Source organism: Podarcis filfolensis (genome assembly GCF_964270895.1).
Source record: "Podarcis filfolensis genome assembly, chromosome: 8".
In the NCBI taxonomy this organism is placed as follows: domain Eukaryota; kingdom Metazoa; phylum Chordata; class Lepidosauria; order Squamata; family Lacertidae; genus Podarcis; species Podarcis filfolensis.
The window spans coordinates 29472683-29496582 of NC_139611.1; the positions used below are offsets into that span (position 1 = coordinate 29472683).

General features: G+C 42.0%; 1 protein-coding gene and 1 long non-coding RNA gene across 6 annotated transcripts; one reads left to right on the forward strand and one right to left on the reverse strand.

Annotated features, from left to right (window-relative positions):
• Nucleotides 1-100: 100 nt before the first annotated feature.
• Nucleotides 101-7114, forward strand: LOC310768161. Of its 2 annotated transcripts, none has more exons than XR_014551188.1 (3): nucleotides 101-218; nucleotides 1089-2705; nucleotides 7015-7114. It is a non-coding gene; the product is annotated as an uncharacterized lncRNA (long non-coding RNA). The 2 variants fall into 2 exon arrangements; XR_014551189.1 differs by having other exon boundaries at nucleotides 1089-2710; nucleotides 7015-7104.
• ZNF507 (zinc finger protein 507) lies at nucleotides 3435-19559 on the reverse strand (the record flags this gene model as incomplete). 4 transcript variants are annotated; one of them, XM_083625886.1, is made up of 7 exons in its annotated part: nucleotides 3435-7452; nucleotides 7829-7963; nucleotides 8979-9083; nucleotides 9842-9956; nucleotides 11718-11823; nucleotides 12864-14554; nucleotides 14702-19559. In XM_083625886.1, the coding sequence occupies 7 exons, from the start codon at nucleotides 14970-14972 to the stop codon at nucleotides 7101-7103; spliced, it is 2775 nt and encodes a 924-aa protein (XP_083482012.1). In that variant the 3' UTR covers nucleotides 3435-7100. The 4 variants fall into 4 exon arrangements, with proteins under 4 accessions (XP_083482012.1, XP_083482013.1, XP_083482010.1 ...); XM_083625887.1 differs by lacking the exon at nucleotides 8979-9083; XM_083625884.1 differs by having other exon boundaries at nucleotides 12864-14972.
• Nucleotides 19560-23900: the final 4341 nt, after the last annotated feature.

Sequence of the window (23900 nt, forward strand, 5' to 3'; positions counted from 1 at the left end):
GGGCTCTTTGAGGCGGGGAGGCATGTGGCCACGAAAGAGGAGGATGGGGAAATGGGGGGGTTGTGGGGGGGAGTTTCTAGGGGGAGGGGTTTCCCGACGCCCCCTCCTCCCCTCTGTCCCTCATGATTTGTATTTAAAACCCACATTTTCCTCCAAGGAGCTCAAGGTGGCGAACACCCCCCCCCCTTTTGATTTGATCTTCACAACAACCCTGTGAGGTAGGTTGGGCGGAGAGGGGCTGTGAGGCCATAAAGGGCACGTGTGTCGTTCAGCTCAGTTGGTAGAGCACCTGCTTTGCATGCAGAAGGTCCTTGGTTCAGTGCCCCCTGGCATCTCCAGATAAGGGGGAGGGTCTGGGAAGAGACCCCCCAGCCTGAAACCTGTTGCCTGTCAGTGTAGACAGCACTGAGCTAGGTGGACTATTGGTTGGACTCTGTATAAGGGAGCTTCCTGTGTTCCTGTATGTCTTTGGAGAAAGGCCATAGCTCAGGTGGTAGAGCATCTGCTTTGCATGCAGAAGGTGCCAAATTCAATCTCTGGCATCTCCAGGTACTGCTGGGGAGAGAGATCCCCTTCTGAAACCCTGGAGAGCTGCTGCCAGTCAGGAAGCTCAGTCTACACTATGTCCCCTAAAGGGCTGTAGCTCAGTGGTTGAGATTTGCATGTAGAAGATCCCAGGTTCAATCCCCAAAGGTATCTCCAGGTAGGGCTGGAAGAGACCCTTCTTCTGAAATTCAGAGTGGGATGATGGGAGTTTCAGCCTAACAACATCTGGAGGGCACCACATGTGCTACCTCTGCACCAAGATGGAAGCTAATGGAATTTCTGTTTTCACTGGATCATTTTGGAGACACTTCCAATTGTTGCAGCTCAGCCCTATGCAGCTCAGAGTAACCAAATGAAACTTATAACACATGACATGATAAAGTCTGTAATTTCATTAGGACAAGTTACTTGTTGTTTACTGTTGTAACAATTGTTTTCTCAAAATTTATCTTCAGTACCATGAAAATAAAAACAGTATTAAAAAAAGGAAAGAAAAGTCTGCAGGAATAAACAGGTTATTTTTCTCCCACTTTTCATTTCAGAGGATGCCTTTCCCACTTCGATTAAATCTATCAGTTCATCCTTTGCTGATGCAGTGCAGTCTCCACTGCCATCATTCTCATATTCTGTTAGACTAAGGTTACCAGATTTTTTTCAATGAATCCCGGGACACTTTTCAACTTCCTATTAAATAGATGGATTTTGTCAGGGGACCAATTTGTAAATCCGGGGACTGTCCCCGGGAAATGGGGATGTCTGGTAACCTTATGTCAGACCACTAGGATGTACTGGCATTCCCCACAGTTTTTAATAATTAAAACTATGTTCCTAGATGTCCAGCTCCTTAGCTACCACCGCCACCGAGGTCTAGTAATAAGAGGGGGATAACCATATAAGCCACCTTGAGCTTTATGGAGAAAAATGTGGAATATAAATGCAGTAAATGAATACATATTAAAGGCCTTCCATCCCCCCACATCTCCATTTGTCTCAAGGGCTCCAGTAGGCAGTATACTGGAGGACAAACAGCTGTTTTCTTCATGCCCCCATTTTATTTCCTAGGGCTGTGGTTCCCAAACTTTTTCTGCCATGAACCACTTGAAAACTGCTGAGGGCTTCGTGTAGCACTTAATGTTTCTGCCTCTTGTAGCAACTGTAATGCACTGAGCTAGACGCTATGATTTTTACTTTTATTTTTATTGCTTCTTTTAATTCCTATATATTGTTGGTTTATTGTATTACAATTTGGATTCTATAGAATTTAGATTTCAGTACCTTAAAATGAAATGTAAGGAATAAAATAATAAAATAAAAATTAAGTATCACTATGAACATTTAATGAAAAGGATGTGCTGTCTCCCATCTTCAACCACAAAGCCACATACACACCACAGGCCACCTGAATGGACCAGTTTGGGAACACCTGGCAAAACAAAAATATTGAATGAAAACCAAGTGTTGTATGAGATAGGTCTTTGGTCTGATCCAGCAGGGCAGTTCTTAAAGGAGAGAAATGAGCCACACCCATCTAGCAAAGTTCCTTGCATCTAATATCTGCTTGGGCAAGTATGATTCATGAAAATGTTCAAACCTTTGTGACTTGGTATTGTGGGACTACTAGAGCAGAATTAGGCCCACGAATATAGTGCAGAACATCATTGCTAGATATGCTTTAACATTTATTTATATTCTTTACTTACTGGTTTTCTAATACTCTTTTTCTTCAGGGATTAAGTTGGTGGCTACCAGAGGATTATCTCAAAGAGGCTTCCTGGCTCTGGAATTTGCTCTCCAAGGAGATTAGACCAGCTCTGTCATGAACAGCTTTGGGATGCCAAGCCAAACTTGTCCCATTCACTCAAGTGTTTTTTTAAATAGTAATTCACTTCAACCATATTTGATGATTTTTAACTGCTTGTTTTTGTTTGTAGTGATTTTAATTGGAAATTATAAGCCATCTTGAAGATAGATATACTTTTTTTTCAAATTAAATAGAATTGCATCACATGTTTCTGCCAAATGTTCAGTTTGTGAAAGCTTGTGTCATAGAACACGGAAACGGTGATCAGAAGATCCGTCTCCCTTTGTATTCTTACTCTCCGTGACCAATCAAGTTTGTCTCAGGAGACTGCCTTACACAAGAAAGTCCCAAATAAGTGGTAAGGTATGCACAGACAATAGTAATGTGTTTTTACATATATTGCAATGCTCTGACACATGTAGTAATTGTGAATTTAAAAAAGTTAACTGAAGAATCCCCTAACATGACAACTGTAATTCAGTTCATAGTCAACTTTTACATGCCTATCATACATGAAAGCAAAGTGCTAAATTAGGCTCACGAGAAAAACAGGAAACATATCCCTTTCTCAGTTTATGGCTCACAGCTGAGCACAGCTCATTGAACACAGAGCACCCTCAGTAAGCCCCTTGCCCTCCCTTTGTTGTCCCAGGCAGGCAACACAAACAGGTGGTTTAATTACGGTAAGCCTCAAAGGCATCACCACCCATGGTCAGTATATGGCTTGGGAGGAATGCAGGTGATACAAAACAGCATTTATATAGTGCTTTGGTGTTCAAGAGCCTTGATATATATTATCACAGCCATTCTTTAGAACCACCTACTAAAGTAGGTCACCCCATATTGGGGGCGGGACAGGGGCTTAGGGTAACCTAGATAAGCAATTCAGGAAACTTAGGGAGTTCATGCACTGTTATGAGTTGTAAGTTCACTGATTCATAGCCCAGGTATTTATTCAATACTCTACACTGGCTCTTTTAGCATGTTTAGGTATATGTGTTCATTTTTAAACAAAGAGAAAGGCTATATTTACAAGCTAACTTTCTTGTGTTCAGTAAAGCATATGCAATCGAGAGCACAATAGTGATGTGTTTAACAAAGGAGTTTATTACCAAAATACAATTAGTCAATACATGACAAAACTTCTGTAAAGCAAAATAAATTATTCTAACAATGTACAGTATTTCAGAAGGTAGTCAAAGTTGTACTACAAAGTTTGCTTCCGTAGTTTCCAAACAAGACAAACCTAGAGAGAACTTAAGGCATGCAGCTTAATGTGCGGGAAAGTATCTTATAAAGTAAGTCATCCTGTCAGTCAGATAATGCAAGGTCTACAGTCTTTTACATGTCAGTTTTCTAAAAGTTTTATACTTTGGCTATAAAAAACAGTGCCATAGTATTACAATTCCTTTTTCTTAAAAAAATATATGTACCCATGCCCATGAATATCAAATGCACATTTCTATTAAATATATTTTAACATTACTTTGAGCACCAACTGTACATTTTCATTTTAAATGATTAAATAAGTGCTTTAAAAATGCAGCAACTAGCTGAATGCCACAATGTTTTTTCAAGCTAAGAACAAGGAATACAGCCTCTATTGGTGAAGCTGTTGAAGCCACAGTTAATTGGAAGCAAGCTCCATTGATTCCAACACCATGTTTCCAAATAAGTTGCTTATGCTACAGTCAAAGGGCTGGTTAAGAAAAATAAAATATGGTCAGATTATGGGGATGGGAAACAAGAGAAGAGAATCATCCCACCCCATGCCCTGTCTACTAATCTTACCTCTACACCAACCAAAATGCCCATCAGTTGGACACGTGCCAAAGCACATGAAGGCCCAAACCACACAGGTAAACATTTCCTAGAATAATAAGATCATAATTTGGACCTGCAATCATTTAATTGTGTGTTTGCCGGTCCTATATAAATATTACTTTTTATGTTTAGATGCCCAGTGGGCCTAAAAGTGGGGTAGCTGTGATCCCATTGCCCTCCTGCCCTTCTTCCTACTACTAGCCTGTATCACACGCTAAATTAATCCTAACCAGCCCAAACAAGTGCAGTGCTGATCCATTGAAAGAGTTTTCCCATTGAGCACAACAGGATGTCATCCACAGCACACCTCTATGGGAATAATGCAAGTGTAATGCAATCTACTTTCAAGCAAGTGTATATTGGAATTGCAGCTAGAAGTATAAATGGAAGCTTTTCGCCCATAACAGAACAGAGCACTGAATCTGCTTCTCCATAAATTAAATGGGGGAAGGGGAAGAAATAAAACACTATAGTTAGCAGTATGCGTTTATCTTTTTAAAATCATAAAACAGAGGGAAGACATGCTGTATGTCTGAAAAAGTGCTCTAAACAAAAACTCCCTAAATCCAAACAGCTCACACTCCAAGGTAACATGATCAACAAACTGGTTTCAGCCTCAAGTCTGCTACATGGCAAGTGTGTAAATTTGAAGAGTGAACTGATAGTAACCCGTGGGCTTTAAAATGAAAAAAAAAAGTGTCAGTATGAAGGATGCTCTTCTTGTGCAATTGAAGGTAATGTCAAACTTTTAAGTATTGAGACTATAGTTAGTTTGCTTAAAAAAATAAAAATAAAATACTTCCCTTTACTATTTAACAGTAATGGAAGATTACATATACAAAATGGTAAGAAAAGAACCTTCTGAATACATATGCACTTTGCCTGGCCTCCCCAATTCATTTCAATTGTTCTTCACATATTGTATTCCTGCAAAAAGCTTTACATGCCTAAAAATCAATACTTCACTTCAATAAAAATATAATTAGCTTTATAAGCTCGTGGTTTCACAATTTTCTTGTACTGTAACAGACAGGCATGATCCATTAAGGAAAAAACAAAACAAAGTAAAGGTTTGTGACAAAGAGCCTTCGCCATGGTTTTGAAATGAAACATTTAAAATAAACCGAGTAATTTTTACCAAGCTTTCAACTAATTGCAGTAAATAGACAGATAGGAGGTGGAATGTTGATAACGCTTTGTATGATCTCAGCTATTAAATAGTTGCCCAATAATTTCCTGTTTCTAAGCACATCAGAAGTTTCAGGTTGAGGATACAATACTTATGCAAGGACTGAATACAAAGGTAACAGTAGTAGCCAGAAGTATTTCATCAAGGTTTGTGACCAATTGGATTCTGTTCAGTCTTAAAGAGCTCAGAGCAGGAAGTGAAATATAGCACCTTCTCAATTTCTCCCTGTTTGTTATATTTCTCAAGAACACAAAACAACCCACATTTTCAATCTCATATTTAAAATAAACTTGGTTGTTGTACAGTTTGTTGTACAGTGAATTTATGCACTCACTTTTTATAAATGCACCTAGTTTAGAAACAAGTAACAGATTGAATAATAATAGGGATTCTAGTTTGGATTTTCTACAAAATGCCTTGAAATATTTTTGCATTCAACATTTAAAGCTTCTTTAAAAATGACACAAAATATTTTCCATTGGTCCAACTTCACAGTTCAGAAATTTTGAGGGGCAGGGGGTGACCCAAACTCAATTAGCACCATGAAAACTGAGCTTTTAATGTATAATAAATACATTTTTTAAAGTTCTGCAGCCGTCTGAAAATAATGCATATCTGTGTACAAATCTGCTTACAAGCAATGAACTGCCAGAGTAAAGGGAAATGCAGCAATATGGCAAGAACTGGGAGAGGGCTCCACCCAAATGAAACATAACACTAGTTTCAAGAGAAAAACAACATTGGAGGCTGCTGAACTTCCACTGAAGTCAATGGCAGTTAAGCACCTGAAGCTTGAAACCACAGACAAGAACTCAAGGTATTCTAGAAGGCATGAAAACAGCTCCTTTTGAGAAACAAGTGTGAATGAAGTCCTTTTAGTGGCTATTTTATAACAATGTTACAATGGGGTAAGCTAGTAACTTCCACTGAGTTTTCATCAGATTTCTGTGTAGTGGATTTTGACGTGTTAAATATTATTTGATAAAGAGGTAAACCTCCCTTCAAAGTTTAGCTAAGACCACTTGTTCCTACCCACTCTGATCCAAGTAATGGCACTTCTAGCATTCTGAAATGCCTGATTTTATAGAGAGAGATATGAGAAAGTTCTGGTGAACCATTAAGGTCCATCAAGACTTAATTATACATTCTCAGCATCTCATACTGAAAGAAATAACCTAAGCCAAGCAATTTGCTACTTTTTTATGATGCCTGTATCAGCAGGAAGATACAGATATTTTTATCTTTTCTAAAAAAAGAAGCAGTAATTGAGTGAGGAACCATAAGGCCTAAGCAGTTACTCAGTCTCCCTCTCCCTTTCTGGAAATGCTGCTTCATAAATGTAGTCAGTCATGTCAGTTTTTAAAAAATTACCTAAAATGAATTTAACCCCCTTTAGATAGTTTCAAGGCAGTAAGATTAAACCCCTTAAGGTAACACATTAGTGTGAAATTCCTATTATATGGCTAAGCTTTAGATTAGCAATAGGCATTGAAAACGGCTCTGTCAGTAGAGGATAATGGTTTCAGCGGACCTTTCCCTAAATGGAGTATTTACTGTTCAGTTACTTCAAGAGCTTGTGAAATAAATCCATTTTCTTGTTGACATAAATAACATTCCGACCGTTAGAAATATCACTGCATTTTTTTACTTACAGTTTTCGCTTTAGCAAGTAGTTCAGGTGATGTAAAGAGAACACAAGAAAACAGCACTTTATGAAACCCTTTAAAGCAGCAGCGTCACCTATCTTACACTCTGAGTTGCTGTGTGGTCCTTGTTCAGAATTATGTTTATGATTTCACCTTCATGTTCCTTCATATGGTCCAACAAGTTCTCCTTGTTGGTGGACTCAAATCCACAAATGCAACAGCAGAAGAGCAGGACGCAGTATTCTGTGCCAAGGTGAGGCAGACCGGCAGTTTTGTCTGAATTGCATGAGGTATTAGTTGAGGAAGTAGGATTCTGATTTTCATCAGAATTCACGGTTTTGTCAGCAGTTTGGTTAGAGGAGTCTGAAAAGGACAAGCCCTCCGAGTTGCTTTTCAAAGGAAATAAACCATCAGCGGTCACCTTCCCAGTCAGCTGACCTGGGAACCTAAGAAAAGAAGAAAGCAGTTGACTTTTTAGTATACAAATTCTAAGAAAATGGCAATACAGAATGTCTAAGGATCTGATTGCAGGGCTCAATGTATGTACAAGTTGCTTTTGGCATCTCTCACTTGTACGCCAGCCCTTTCCCTCCCTTTCACTACTGTGCAGCAAATCTCTAAACAGCTTATAACATTTTCCCCAAGTGTAAAGAGAAAGTGGGAGGTTTGGCAAAAGAGCTTCCAGCAGGGAAATCACAATACCCCCCAGACTCCAACAACTTAAGTAACTATGTTGCTTAAAGCAACTGACTTGCTATGCAAGTTGTTAAGATAGTGCTCTATATTACAGGTATAAATAGTGACCCTAAAATGCGCACACACCTGCTGCTTTGTGAAATTGCATCATTAATAGCCTTGTTCACTTGTTCATAGTTGTAGTTTTGGTCACTTGCGTGCTTCCACATATGAGACTTGAGAGAAGGGGGATGGCTACACTCATACCCACAAAGCGAACATCTGAAGGGGGGAAAAAGATTAAGAGAAAGAAGAAGGGATCAACATGTCTTACCCAAAATGTGGTAAAATTATAAAAGGTCAGCACACCCTTTGATTTCTATCCCAGTTTAGTTTAGCTGTCGCTGCATTTTTATGTGATATTTTAAAGATTTCTACCCCAAAAAGTATGCCTAAAACTATAAAGTCTGTCACATGGTGAACTAATACATAGTCTCATTAGGCAATAACAACAGAATTAATAGGTATTAAAATAAACGCCAAAGTAATAAAAAGCTAGAGGGAGAAATTGCACACGTTAAAGAAATTTGAAGTATATCAAGTATTCTCAGAATTCAACATATGGTTAGATGCACTGGATCATGCCTAAATGAAAACAATATTTGCCCTGGGCCTTGCTAAACAGATTTCTCTGTGGAACTAAGGAAAGGGCCACAGCTCAGTGATGCTGTGCATGCAGAAGGCCTTGTACTCAATCCTTCACATCTCCAAATAAAAAGGTTCAGGTAGAAGGAGCGAAGAAAAGCCTCGGCTGGCAAGTCATTGCCAATCAGTGATTAGACAATACCAGGATAGATAGACAAATAATCTGACCTGGAATGAGAGGTCATCATCAACTTCTACAAAAAAATTGATCAAATTCAACTTCCATCTATTCTTCTCTAAGCCCTATTTAATTTGGAACAAATTGGAACCAGGCCCAGAACATTTCACGTACCAGAACTCTGTGCGCCAAGCATGTACGTAGCACATTTTTCTCACTACTAAGTATCTACAAATATTCTGAGGGAGACCCCTATGCTTTCCAGAGCTCTGGTACTTCTGGGTTGTTGTTGTTGTTTCCTGGAGCCTCCATAGTACCAGGCTCTAACAGCAGCAAGATACAAAGGCAGAGATGATCCCTTAATGAAGCAATTTGTGAGAGATCTCTAGCAAAAATTTGGTGATCTTAACTTCAAACTATCCATATTAACAAGGCCACAGCTGCCACCGGCTTGCCAAGCAGTCAGTTACCTACTTGAACTGCTCCATTAGCTGCACTGCCTGGTGCTCCTGTGGATGGCGCCTCATATGACACTTCAAGCTATTCATATTTGTTGTGGCAAAGTCGCACATTCGACACCTGAAGGAAAACAAAGAAGCAATTGGTTCCCAGCAACCTCAGCCTCTTGACAAGACCATCTCTGAGGTGGGCATTGCAGAAGGGAGGACAAGGAGGGAAGTTTGGCCAATTATAATTCATTCTAGAATCCATCGGTGCAGTAGTCAAGTAAATGTTCGCTGCCTGCTATTCAGATGAAAATGTCATTGGTTAAGGGCCTCTGGAGGTGTTAGCTGTCTGCTTAAACATGTGGTTCAATCAATATGGTTCTATCCATCTAAAAGTTTAAAATGGCAAACTTTCAGATGCATCATGCAAATGGTAGAGGTTCCTGGACAACTGTGCTGAATTTTTAAAAAAAGCATTAGAGTCAATAAATCTGCTTATTGTTTTGTTTTGAAGATTTTCTACCCCACCTTTCAGACCTTTCTAGGCTGCTTAAAAGAAACAGGTTGAAAAAGCCACATTCTTCTAGCATAACCCGGCAGTCTTCCGGTTGATGGGATGTGGCCCAAGCATGCTCCAATTCTGCTGTTGCTTGCTTTAGGAACCTCCTTACCAGGTATTTCAATATGTATTACTTGCAGGTCCTTATTGTAATGATGTCACTGGATTCTAAAGTGACTGTCAGAGTAAATTGGTAGCAAGTGACACACTCCTTCAAAATTAGGCAATTTCAAATCGCCCACTGTGTTCTAACTTTAGAATTGACAGCTGCAAGAAAACACATCAAAAAAATTCCAGCTCTGAGTAACAGAAAACCCCCGAGATATGCTCACCTGTATGGCTTATCGGAGTTGTGAATCCGCCTATGATTCCGCACACCAACATACATTGTGCTTGTGTAATCACAAATGTCGCATCTGTAAAGTTTCTGGACTGAAATCCTATCCCCTAAATGACATACAACACAGTTTTTAGAAATCATTTTCCTTAACAGAAAGACAGATCTTGTTTCAGCACAATCTGATCCTGCTTAGGTTCTAACCTCCCAATACTAACAGTTGAGTAGAGTTTGGTTCACACATTTGATTTGGCTTGCAGCTTTGGTTCTGGAAGGTATTTAATTCAGGATTTTTTTGTATATACTTTCTTTTAAAATAATCAGGTCTGGGCCAACCACACAAGTGACCCAAGCAGATACTTAGGGTAGTCTTATTATTAAGGGCACCCAAGAAAACCTACAATATGAGAGGTCCTTCTCAAGATCCTAGTTGTTGGATCACAGCATCCTCATTACAGGGGGTCCTGGGAATTGCTCCTGGATCATGCAGTGCTGTGTCTTAGGACACTAAGTTGCCTTGGACCAGACTGGTAAATAATTAAGCCATTTCTTATCTAAATTGAATAACAATGAAGGAAATAACATTTGTAGGCAAATAAAAATATACTGCCTAATGATCACTAAAACCACCATATTTTATATGCAATTATGTCACGAAGATTTGTTGTTTTACAAAACACAACTCTGCCTTTTACTACATGCTTTAGAGTCATGGGTTTGGGAACTGCTTTTATCCTCGGAAGGGAGGGCAGGAAGTGAAGGAAGGCCAAGCCCTGTGGTGTGTAACAAACTGACTGGTTTCAACCCAACACTAAAAGCAGGTGTTCCTGTAATGCATGTTATTACAATCGCCCTACATTATTAGACATTTAGAATTCAATCATATGCAGAAAGATCCCTTTAACGTTCTAGCACAGCCGCGATGAACAGGGGCGCTGATGATTTCATAAACATGAAACAAATGTTCCCGCTCAGATTAACGCGTGCATAAACAGATGCTGTGCCATAAACTTCTTGGGTTTGGGCTGTTTTATAGAGACGACATCTGTTTGACAAGAGGGCTTCCTTCCTGCAATCGTGTCATAATTTGACTGCAAAGAGTTTCCAAACTACTTTAGAAAGCTTAAATTCTCATTTAATGAATGCTATTAAAAGGGGGAACATGTTCAGTCAAGTCATACTTCCAAATCCCAGGTTTTAAAATAAAAACCTGCATTAAGCGTTGAGGCAGGGCGTAGGTGTTTGCTGTTTATTTTGGAGGGGTGCATCATCAAGAAAAATTGGCATCCTTTCCCTCTGATTCAGAGGCTCTTCAGGTAAAAGGCACGCTTCTCTAAAAAGGTGTGGACAGTAGCAAAGGGAGGAACAAGCTTCTTTCCATACCGTTTGCCTAGTTGGAAGGCCTTACAAAAGCCTTGCCCAATCTTGTGCCCTCCAGATGTTTCAGACTACAATGCCCATCAGCCCCAGGCAGCATGCCCAATGACCAGGAATGATGGGAGTTGTAGTCCAAAACATCCAGAGGGCTGGAGGCTGCAGAAGGCTGTGATATACTATCAAGTGATTAAAAGCCCTATGTGGCAACTGCTGAAAAGCTTTTTCCTCTGCTGATTCTCCATGAAGCGGGTGCTACCCTAGCCATATCTGTTGCACATATCATTATCTGCATACCAATGCTGCATATTCTTGGCAGTGGCAGTGCTGCTGCTCAGGTACTATGGGCGACTGGGAAAATGAACGTAGCATTGGCTTTTAACAGTTGAAAGTCACTGCTACAGCCAAGGGATTCTCAAGAACCTCCAGCATGTTGAGCTCAACTTTTTAAACTGGCCCAATGCTATTACTAAGCAAGTGAAAAAGACAGACAGTACCGACTCTTTCATCCACTTTGCTACAAGTTATTAGGCTGTCAGACGGCGGCATCGAGTAGAGGTCTGGAAGGCTGTGCTGCTCTCTCTCGTGGCTTCGAAGCTGACTCTGCAAAGCAAACAGGAGTACCGTCTTTTAAAAGGGTGCAAATACGGAGTGGCTGAACCTCCATACTGAACTCTCGTTATTTTCCTGCCAAACGTCGCCTGTGATTACTTATCTGTCAGGCAGCCAAACAAAATGACAATACAAATCAAGAAGATTTTTAAAGAGGAGCTCAAGACACATGATCACTAACCAACTGCATGGGGGTGAGGAGAGAAACACAGTTTCCAACTCAAGCAGGGATAATGGGAAAGCAGACTTTTCAGTTGCCCAAATTTGAGTGAGCTCCGTAGATTTAGAAGAGCACCACAAAGTAGAATTACCATTACTTGGTCTAATAAATAGGTAACAAGGTTCCACCCACCCACCACTCCACCAAGAGCTGCAGGAAGACCCTGGTTTGTACCCCAACATGGTAGAATAGTCATGCACTCTAACTTTTCATTATTAGGCTTTAACTTGATGATATAACTTGGGCCTTTTTGGAATTTTTCTATTTATATAGTTTATTGTATAGCACTTAAGCTGCTTTAAGAAAAATGGCATATAACAATCAGAATTGTTACGTTCCTCTTCAGACACAGGAATTGTTAAGATACTCAAGTGTTAAAAGGTCCCTTGGTTTAGAAAGGGGGGGGGGAGGTTTAATGCTATGGTTTTGGTTTTCCAAAATTGCTGCGTCTATTGGCTGAGTTCAGAGTTCTACCTGCCTTATTACTACAGGCTTAACTCCAGCTTTGAAGAGGCTGAAATCAAGTTCTGACCCTGATGCTTCCTTGACCCACTTCTGAATTGACTTACAGGTTTTGACAAACAATCCAGTCGTTGATTCCAAGGCCATTACTCAGGCACTGAGCAGCACCAGACACTCCAGTGCTAGCAATCTCAATGGGACCTTTCTGGCAACCAACCATCATTGACTGCAATTGACTGCCCCAGTTAAGCCTGTCATGACAAGCTGCAACTTCTCTGGCTCATGTAGTTCAGGGCAATCAAGAAACAGTAAAAAAAAAACAGCAAACACAAAAGTAAAAACACTTCACCTTATAATGAAAGGATTCTTCGCACTGTTTGCACTGGTACATTCGGGTTTTGCAGTGGTTGATCATATGGTTCTCCAAATCCTTACTGTTTTCTGCTATGTACTCACAGATAGGACATTGATAGGGCTGCCTCTGGCGATGCACCCGCAAGTGTTGCTTGATGTACCCCTTGTTGCCACTACTGTAGTGGCACAGGCGGCATCGGAAGGGGCGATCCACATTGGGGATGTATTCCACCAGGTTGCTCCCCAGCACGTTGGCGTCGGCTGCAGGTTGGCACTGCACGTTGTCTTGCAACTCCTTCAGAATGTCGTCATCGGAAGCATTCTGGTCCGTCCTCTCCTTCAGCTTTTCAATGACGGTGAGCAGGGACATGCTGATGCCCATTTTAATGGGACCTTCAGCCAGCTCTGGCTTATCCTTCTGTATTTCCATGAAAGCACAGTCCGTTTGGTTCAGGCCTGACAATTCCTCTGTTTTAAGGGAGGTCACCAGCTTAGAATGGGCGACGTAGCTGTTGTCAGCTGGCCTCTGCCCAGCCTCTGAACCTATAGAATTCGCCTCGGCGAAAGCTCTGAGGCTTGACCGGGTTAGCTCTGCAGCTCTGATGGGCATCGTGACAAGCGCTTCGGCAGCCAGGGAGTGCAGCCTCAAGGACTCCGAATTTGTTCTTCTTCTGGTGGGAGGCGCGTTTTCATCCGCTGCTTTGGCTCTACCAGGGTTTAAATCGCCATCTTTCTTCTCCGCACTGCTCCATCCGATTATGACTTCTTCGAGTTCCACAGAGCTTTTGTCCATATGATAAACGTCCCCATCGCGTGCCACACGAGCTTGCTCAGAGATTATTTTCTTCTCGGCTTCAATGTCGGTGTCCATAGAGTAAGGCTTCTGCAAGACAGGCTCTTCGGCGCTCGGCAAACGTTCAACTATGACGTTAACGTGGCCTTTTTTATTTGGGCTGCAGCTAATGATTTTTTGGGCGGAGGAAAGCAAGCTGTCGGTCATCAAGTTGTCTTGCTCCAGATCGGTATCTGACAGAGTCTCTTCTGCTCCTTTGCCTGTGGGCGAGAGAGCAGCCGACTGACTTAGGAGCGCCTCCTCTTTCGCAGGCTCTTCTGTCGAGGAGGTTTTGTACACCATTTGCTCAGAGCTACAAATGTGGAGCTGAACAGCCTGGTCACCAGAGAGACCCAGTTCATTATTTTCTAGCGCGAGGACAACGGCATCCACGTTGCGGGGAACACCCGATACAGCAGGGTCCGGCAACGTAGCTTGTTCATTTTCTTCCTCAAATATGGGGTATGAGCAGTCGACTTCGCCTGCATGCTTCCAGGCATGCGTTTTCAACATTCTTTGCTGACCACAAGTGTAGCTGCAAATTAAGCATCGGTACATGCCGTACTGCTCGTATGTATACCATTTTTGCCTCCCCTTCTCCGTTGGACGGGGAGACTGAAGCTGTGCTGTCTGATCAGCGCCGGCATTGACAAAACCTTCCACTGGACCATGCAAAGTGGTACTGGGAAAACTTGCACATTGCTGCTGCTCCTTTGAAAGAGTGTGTGCTTTGCTGGTGTTCTCTGGGTGATGCCTCACATGAGCTTCAAACTCTTCTAGGCTTCTCATGGCAAAATTGCACACTGAGCACATAAGTATTACTTCGTTCTGCTGGCCATGTTGTTTCACGTGTTCTTTTAAGAGAGGGAGAGTGGGAGATAGAGATTTACAGAGACTGCATTGGTAGCAAACCACCTTCCTTTTATTCTGCGGAGGACAGTCTGTCACATAATAATCTTCTATATTTATCGTGCCCAGGGCAGGCAGTTCAATGGTTTTACCTGGGATCTCTGGGAGGTTCTGTGAGTCAAGTGACAGCAGGGACACATCAGGATGCAAGCGCTTTTTCCCTATTAAAAGGCATTTTTGTGACTTCTCACTCTCAACGATCTTGCTTAGCTTTTGGATGACCTGGATTAGTGGGTCAGGGTTACACTTTCTCTGGTCTTCACCACTTTCTGAAGTTGGGCTTACAACTGCTTCGGAGATCAGTACAGCTTCCGGTTCCCCAATGTTTGAGACTACTGCTGTAATACTGTTGCTTTCTTCCATAATATCTGAAATTTAAAACGTACATTGCTGTGTTACAAAACATCAAGCTTACGGAACACAATGGCATAAATGTTGCAGTCAATCAGTTCGTGCACCTTAAACAGATGCACAAGTCATCCAGCCCCTTTTAAAAGCTGCTTTACATCTTAACACATAAGTGATATTCCATACAAAGTATGGACCTCCAACTGTTCAATGTAGTTGTTCAGGAGGAAAAGGGACCTGAGCTTATCCTCCTCCTTGCCAACCTCACCATTTGTCTCAGCTGTGCTTGCACTCTATTAGCAGAGGCGATTAGGGATGAAGTCATCCCTGTGCACCAATGCAGAGTTTCCTTGATCTGAACATCTGTCTGTTGATCTCTTGCAAGTGCCCTGGGAGTTCCCGCTCCATAGCTAATTGAAAACGTTCATGGCAGTAAACTGTGAAAAGAGAATGTTAATTTGAGACAGGATGAAGTTATTAAGCACTTGAACGCTAAAGAATGAGCACCCTTGAGCAGAAGATGGTCTAAAGATCAGTACAAATGACTAACATCAATCAAATCTGCAAGAATACCACATATGCCATTCTTCCATTTTAACTATGACATTTTCAAACAGTTTTAAGGTGAAAGTATCACCAAACAACCCCATGCAAGCTTGCTATGTGATTTAGTAAGCAAAACTGATCAGAAACATGACTGCAAGACTGAAAAAGTCTTACTATTCCAGACTGAGCTGGATAAAATTTGGTGAGTACTTAACACTTTGAAAAGTCTGTAAGCAATTCAACTGGCAGGGAATGCTTTTCATTTGCAGAATGATTTACTACATGCACTATTCTATGAAACAAGCTCAAATAATTCCACACCAATGGTGTGAAAACTAAATTTCTTCAGCTACGTATGCCTTGGCTTAGTCAAAATCGCAATGACAACAGAATAGCAACCTGGGAATAAGATGACATTAAACTGTCAGATCTTTCCTTAATATTCTGGCAGATTAAAAATGACAAACATTTGGATCTATAAAGGAAGCGAAAGCAGTAGGATTCTTTTAAAAATAAAACACCTTAGCAGAAGGAACATTTTCATAATGAAATCAACAAATACTTCACTGATCAAATATTCTATCCTGTGTTTGAGGAGTTCAAGCTTCAGTATCTGCCTCCTAGTTTAAGGTGTTTTTTTGGCACGTGATGAAGCAGAGCTTTGCCAATGACAACTCAAAAGGTAACTAACTAGAATCCTGCACATACTTACCAGACAAGAAGTCCATTGAACTCACTGGGACTTACTTCAGAGTAAGTTGCAATCCTTTACCCACTTACCTGGAACCAAGCCATATTGAACTCAAGTGGGATTTAATTCAGAGTAGACCTATACAGGCTGTAGTGCCACACAACACTTTGGTCTTTAAGAATGTTGCATTTTCTTGCAAAGAATAATCAAGACAATCCATTCTTTGGCAACTCTTTGGTGAATGTTTTCACCAAACTAAAAAAGAGTTGGTAAGATCAATGCTGATGATCTCATTTGAAGGAAATTCAGAAACCGCAGCTGGTGCAGAATTGAGTGGCCAGGTTGCTCACTAGAGCAAGACAGTTTGAGCATGCAACAACAATCCTGGCCAAACTGCACTGGCTGCTAATTAGTTTCTGAACCCAATTCAAAGGGCTGTTTTCAACCCACAAAGCCTTATGTGGCTCAGGACCACAATACCTCAAGGATCGCCACTTCCCATATAAAACAACTTGGACTCTGCAATCATCATCTGAGGTCCTTCTACGTGTGCCCCTTTCTTGTGAGGTTTGGAGGGTAGCAACATGAGAACAGGCCCTTTCAGTGGTGGCTCCCCACTTGTGGAATGTTCTCCACAGGGAAGATCACCTGGCACCATCATTACATAGCTTTAGGTGCCATGCAAAAACATTTCTTTTTTACCAGGCATTTGGCTCTTAAAAATCAATGGCCTCTTTGAGTGGGCGGGATGTTTCAATCCTGCCTTATAAGAATAGGATTTTCTTTTAGATTTTCCTATGTTTGTTTTATGATGGTTTCAATATATGTGTTTGATTATTTATTGTAAGTCGCTTTGAGTTGCTTTGGTAACAAATCAATCAAGTTTTAATCATAATCAGAAGTGTAGCTCTTTTGCTATTTTCTATCCTCAATGGCTTTTTAAAAAAATCAGGTAAGGCAACCAAGGTGAGTGGCGGACCGGGGGTTGAAGAAGAGGGGATTTGATTAAATCCTTCTTCTTGAGTCATTCTGAATCACACCTCTCCAGAACTGGTTTTTTGCAAAAGAGACAATAAAAGATACTAGGGCCTTATATCCTTTACATCTAGCAGAAGAAAACAGTGGGTGGGAGAGGAGGTAGCAGGAATTTTGGATAAATGGCTGAGAAATAAAGAATTAAAGAGTCCCCTTCCCCATCATCTGATGAACCCGAATCTCCCTGTAGACAACACAAGGCAAGGTGAACCCAAAGTCTGACTTCGCTAAAGGTAAATTCACATTACACTATACCTGCAGCCACCAGACCAGAGTTTCCTCATCCCGTCATAACTGCAAGAACATCCTAAAAGGAAAATCCTGCAAGTAAAAGCAGCTATAGCAACAAATTAAAGAGCATTCCTGCCAAACTATTTACCAGACATTACATTTTGAATACTACTTTATCTAGAAGTAATCAGGCACTCTTTTTTAATGCTTAAAACGGAAAATAAAAGAAAGCTGTACTTTTTTTTTTTTACACTATGCTTGCAGGAGTCTTTCACTTTTCACAAAACAAACAAACTTTTTGTTTAACCTATAAAAGTATGCTATTGACACTGCAGTCAAAAGGGTTGAGACTGATAAGAAAGTGTTAGCTTGTTGCAACCTCCAGCCGAGAAAAGTTTTAACCAGGTTCCCTCTGCAGCACTTTTGAAAGCAGAACACCAGATATAGGGTTTCCAGTTCTATTAGCATTCTATAGCTTCTTTGAGATACACAAAACACAATCCTGTACATGTGACAATTTGCCTGAGACTAACAGTGAAGTAATTTTTACCATTAAGGAGCAAAAGTGAAATGTAGGGTTCAGCACACTAGTTTCGTGGAGATCGGAAAACTGGTAGGAAAGCAGAATCATACCCTGAGCTTGAGGGCTCATTAGGGCTGAGATTCTAAGTGGGGTGGGTGTGGGAAATAAGTAGACTGAAGTTGGAGAATTACAGGAAAGGAAAACAAATACAATCTTCATGTCAAGACACTTTGAAACAATGGTTTTGAAAAAAATGTGTGTGTGTGCACATTCTTAAGGGCTGGCACGCTTTTTAGACATACAACCCGGCTTTAGCTTATTTTTTAGTTATCGTTTTATAGATTAGAAAAGTTTTGTTGATGATCTGTTAATCATGTAATATTGCTTATGCCATAACTATGACGCTCAGATTATTTTTTCAGTTTCTGGTTTGTTAATAGCGTTTTATGGACAACAATTGTTTTACTGATTATTTGCCAATTCTGTAATATGACTTACACTATATCTGTGATATTTCATTATGTTATTGTCTTTAAGCTGCTTTGGGATTCATTTGAATGGACAGTGGCATACAAATCAAATCAAATCAGACCTTTACCCCAAAAATGCATTTGAGGAGCAGCTCCTTGGTTTTTAAAGCCATACTTTTGCATATTGGTAGTACTGCGGCTGTGACCTACCTTAGGTCAGCTTGTGAGCAAGCCGTGGGCCCCAACCTATAAGCTGAAGACTGATACTCTAAAGGGAGAATGATGGGAATAGATCAATGGTATGACTAGAGGATTGGAATTGGGACTATGGAGTTCCAATATTCCCATTTGGCCACTAGGCAATCTTGAGCTATGTTCCCTCCATTGCAACCTGTTGCAAGAATCTGATTAAGGACTACAAAACACTACAGAAATTATAGTCCATAGCTAGCAATTATAAATAGGAACTGAAGCTTAAAGATGAAGGAAGAGACTTATTGTCTTTCAACTCACTGGCTGAAAGGAAGTTTGAGGATAATAATTGTGTGTATGGACAACTGCATCAAAAGGGTGGATCAGGGAAAGAGAGAAAGAAACTCCTTTCCTGAGCTTTGGAGGTGGCTAATAGAGGCAATGGAGGGGGGCCCCTATAACACTGCTAAGAAAGGATGTGTGTAAAAATGTTAGACTGAAGAATGGGAGCCTGCCTATTTGTTTGTAAAACCATATAAAGCACACACACATCAATGCACCAGAAAGGAATCACCAAAAGAATGGCACAGGGAACTCTGTGTGTGTGTGTGTGAATGACAATATCCCCAGGTGGCGCCAAGAGAAGAGGAAGGCCAATATAAATCAATAAATGCAGTAGGTGCACAGACCGTTATGCGTAAGGAAGGAGGGAGCCATACCCCAACTCCGGAAAGTGACGGCGGAAAATCCCCCAGACGTCGTGCTGCTCTTAGCTCCTTTAACGCCTGAACATCCACCCCTCACCTCGTTTTGAGTGTGTGAGATAAGGCAGCTCTACCTCACCGGGGTCGAGGGGAGATGCTCCACGCCTCTAACAGGTGCTGGGCGCTGAGCACCACGCGTCTCCCACCCAACAAACCTGCCACCCTCTCCCCCTCCTATCGGGTGCCTGCTGAGAGAAAAGGCTGGGGAAGGGAGACCCCCAACCCCTTTCCCGGTCGCTCATAGGGATGCTTTCCCCTCCTCCCCATACACGCCCCCTCGAAAAACGCGCTCCCCGCCCCCCCCCTTCGCACCCACCTTCCCAGGGGAGCCTCAATGAGCTCTGCTTTTCCTTTTTTCCTCCCTCCCGCTGCTGCTGCCTCTGCAGGGAGCACCGCTTTAAAATGGCGACGATGGGAAAGGGATCACGTGGCCCGAGGGGCCCGGTCAGGTGACCAGAGAGGGAAAGTTTCACCTCCTCCGCCTGCGCTAGCCCGCCCACCTGTTGCCATGGTGACCAAGCGTAACGGGCTTCTCGCGCTCAGGTGCTTCGCGCTGGGCCCAAAGACCAGCCCACTTTCCCCGCTTGTAGTTGTTGCGGCTTCCACAAGTAGTAGCTGATACCTCTCCCGGTCCCACCGCCATCCATGAAGCGCTCTCTCTCGTCCGTGCAATCAGAATAAATGTGTGTGTGTGTGTGTGTGTGTGTGCATATGGCGTCTATTCAAACAATAAATATATAATAAAGCCCCTATGCACACAGAATATGCAAATGTGTACAAAGCATCTATGCAAAAAACGTAGAACGTGTTTATGCAAACAGAATATTATATCGCCTACCCTCTAACAATGTCCCTCTCTTCTGAGGAAGGTGTCTATGCAAAGAGAATGGAAAGCACTGAATGGTCCTTGGTGATGGTTCCCACAAGGATACATGCAGATGCTTCTCTGGATTCAAGCTGCTCAGAGGTAAACTTCCTTCGGAGGGATTTGCACCTGGAAAAATGAAGCCTTAGAACTGCAGCCGTGTTTGGTGACCCAATAGGCAGATGAAGCAACTGTTCTGCGCACTAGCCAAGGAAATTAGTTTTGATGTTTCCAAACCCGCCCGCCCCCCCAAGTTGTCATAATGGGAAATATCAGAACTTTGTTAGGCTTCCTTATGCTACGCTCTTCCCCCATTGTGCTTCTTTCTGCCAGGCAAAAGATCACACATTTCTGGATCGTCACTGGATCTGCAAGTCCTGCTGGCATGGAAAACAGGTGCCAGACTTGAGATTCGTGTGCCAGGCTCTGTTCAAATTAAAGGCTGGTTGTCATGAATCCTTGCTGACTCCTACAACCAGAGTAGGGACAAAGGAGGCAGGATGGCAGTTTCCTTCTAATGTAATTGTGTCCGAATCCTCGGAGCTCTCTGTTGAGCACTGATTCTGAAGTGTTTTGAGCACCATGCGCTCAACAACTGCAGCCACATCATGACGGCATGCCATATAATATTCTGTGCAGCAAATTTATGATTGTTGGGGCCCCAATTAGGTGTTACATTTATAATAAAGTGCCTGTTACAAAGTGTTCGAAGGGATTCCGGTGTGCTCCCCGTTCACAAGTACAGCAAATGCATTGGGCTAGGTAAATTTATGACCCCAAAGCACACATAAAATATAATACATCCTTTAATCTTACGTTTGAGGAACTCACTGCTACTTAACTCATTAATAACATTAAGGCATCCCATTCATCTTAATGACTGGAAAATGCTTTGAACCCGGGACACAAAGAATGAGTAGATGTTATGGAATAAAGGTTGGCTTCCCTGAGGATTCAAATTGACCTAAACAGGGGTCAAGATTTCGCTGTTTATCACCAAGGCACACTTCATGGTCTTCTATTATAGAAAGATTTACAGATGTGTTCATATCAGCATATTTTTCTGAATTAAAAAATAATAATCAGGTGAAGCATTTTGTTGTTGTTAAAAAACCCAACTTATTATTACTTTTTAATATGTGCAAAAAACACTTGGCAGCCAGTACAGCTGACAGATTTTCATTTAAACTAATTTGCAGCCTTGTGATTCAATAAGTTTGCATGCAATTGTTGCTCAGCGCCTTTACAATGCTGATAAAAGAACAACCCTGATGTTATTGTACTTTCATGATTTGTGCTCCTGATGCTCTTGGGGTGATCGTACGGTATCCTGCTTTCAATACTATTTACGCCTGCAGAAGTTTTGGGGTGCTCACACTGCTTCATTTCCAATCAGCACATAACCTGTAACTTCCTGCTGAAATCTTACAGCATTTGGGTGGGTGTCACACTTTTGTTGTGTTTTGTAGCTTCTCTGGACAGCAGATGAGAACACATCTACACCATACAGGTAAAGCAGCCCTATACCAATTTGACAGTCATCATTCTCTCCCAAAGAATCCTGGGAAGGGTAGTTTCTTATGGGTGTTGAGAGTTGTTAGGAGATACCTATTCTCTGCTACAGTCCCCAGAGTTTCCTGGGAAAAGGGATTAATTGTTAAAGTACTCTGATAATTGTAGATCTGGGAGGAGCTACAACTCTCAGCATCCTTAACAAACTACACTTCCCATGATTCTTTGGGGGAAACCATGACGGTTAAGGTGGACTAATACTGTATTATTTTAAATGTACTATGGGCCAATGTGGTAGCATCGTGGAAGCACTGCGGAACAACAAATAAAGCAGAACAAATTCACCACTTTGTGGCACCTTTCTGTCTCAAGAAGCAATGGAGTGTGTCTCTGAGGGTGAAGTGAAACAGCTGTATTAGCAACACCAAAGTTACCACCCTGGGGTGCAAGCCTGGGCAGTGCGTATGGAGCCTCCCACCTCCAGGCCTCGCTGATGTGGTCCAAAGGAAAGCAGAGGGGAACATGTTGTGTTCCTTCTGCGATAGTTTGTCCACCTTTGGCCCCCACCTGCACTCAGCATTCACCTGTGGCTCCTAGAAGCTGCCAGCATGTGACAGGGGCCACACCCTGGGAATGTCTTCGACTTGCTGGCTAAACCAGCTGAGGGTAACCGATAGGTCTAAAGCCATTGATGAGTTAGAGACTTTCCCCCTGGTGGATTTAGCGGACTAGACCAAGGACTCAGCTATACAGCTTCAAATTAAACATTTTAAATGTAAAGTGCAATATACAAATGCGACACTAGATGGCGATGGTGAGCTATGGCAAATTCAATATATTATTCAAAACTTTTAAAAAAAAACATTTTCACAGTGTTTTTTTTTAAAAAATGTGTGTAGATTCCACCCAATAGTGGGTCCAACAGTCAAGAAGTTGGTTTCTGCACATGCTGTAGATGGAAGTGGAGGTAGACGGGGCTTGTCAACCTGGGAAGGTAGGTATCCCATCTAGGAGAAGGAAAACTCTGATCCTAAAGGTATCCCATCTAGGAGAAGGAAAACTCTGATCCTAAACCTTCGTTGCCTTACAGGATATCTCCAGGAGAAGAAAAGGCTAAGGAGTAAACCCTGCACAAATCTGGAGTCGAAGCCCTAAGACGGTTGGGTGGCACCTTGTATTCCTCCTTCTGGCTCCTGTAACCAAGCAGCTGCCATATGTATTGTTCTGCTTTCCTCTGGACTACATCAGTGAGGCTGAGAGTGGGGTCTTGTCATCTGGGCAGCCTAGGGCCTCCATACACACTGCCCAGGCTTGTGCCCTGGGGAGATCACTTTGGTGCTGCTAACATAGCAGTTTGACTTCACCCCTGGAGGTGCATGCTATTGTCTCCCAAGCAGTAATGCTTCTGAATACCAGTTGCTGGAAACAGCAGGAGTGAAGAGTGCTCATGTGCTTGAATCCTGCTCGTGGGTTTCCCACAGGCATATGGTTGGCCATTGTGAGAGTAGGATGTTGAACTAGATGGCCCATCCTTGGCCTGATTCAGCAATTCGAATTGAATTGGATTTGAATTTATTAATTTGTTTATTGCCTAGGATGGCAAAAGCATCAAGAAGTTGGAGAATGAGGGCGAAAAGACCAAGCAGGGACCGGGTACACTTTTCCTTTTCTTTGACGTGGTTCCCACTTCAGACTAGCAATTTAAACAGAACACTTCCTTCCCAAATAGCTTGTGTTTCTCATAAAAAGCCAAAACCCACATTTCAGCTGACTGAAGACCTGATGTTAAAGCTCAGTGCCCTTTGTAAGTTGTATGCCATTGGAAAAATCTACCATGCTCACAGGGAGCTGCCCATGGCATTGGACGTTTTGCTATATTCTGATATTCTTTTGTTCTGTGTGTGTAAGTCAGTACAGCTGCCTGTAGTTTTTTACTCCCCTTCTGTGTGGGGCATAACTATGGGGACTCTCCAGCTGAGCCCCCCGGCACTTCAAAATTTACCACTACACCACTGAGCACCGTATCAATAAAGCCCCGTCGGATAGAAGCAGACTGAGATAAACTGTCACATTTTTCCTCAGAGACCTTGAGGTGGCAGCAACACTACGTTCAA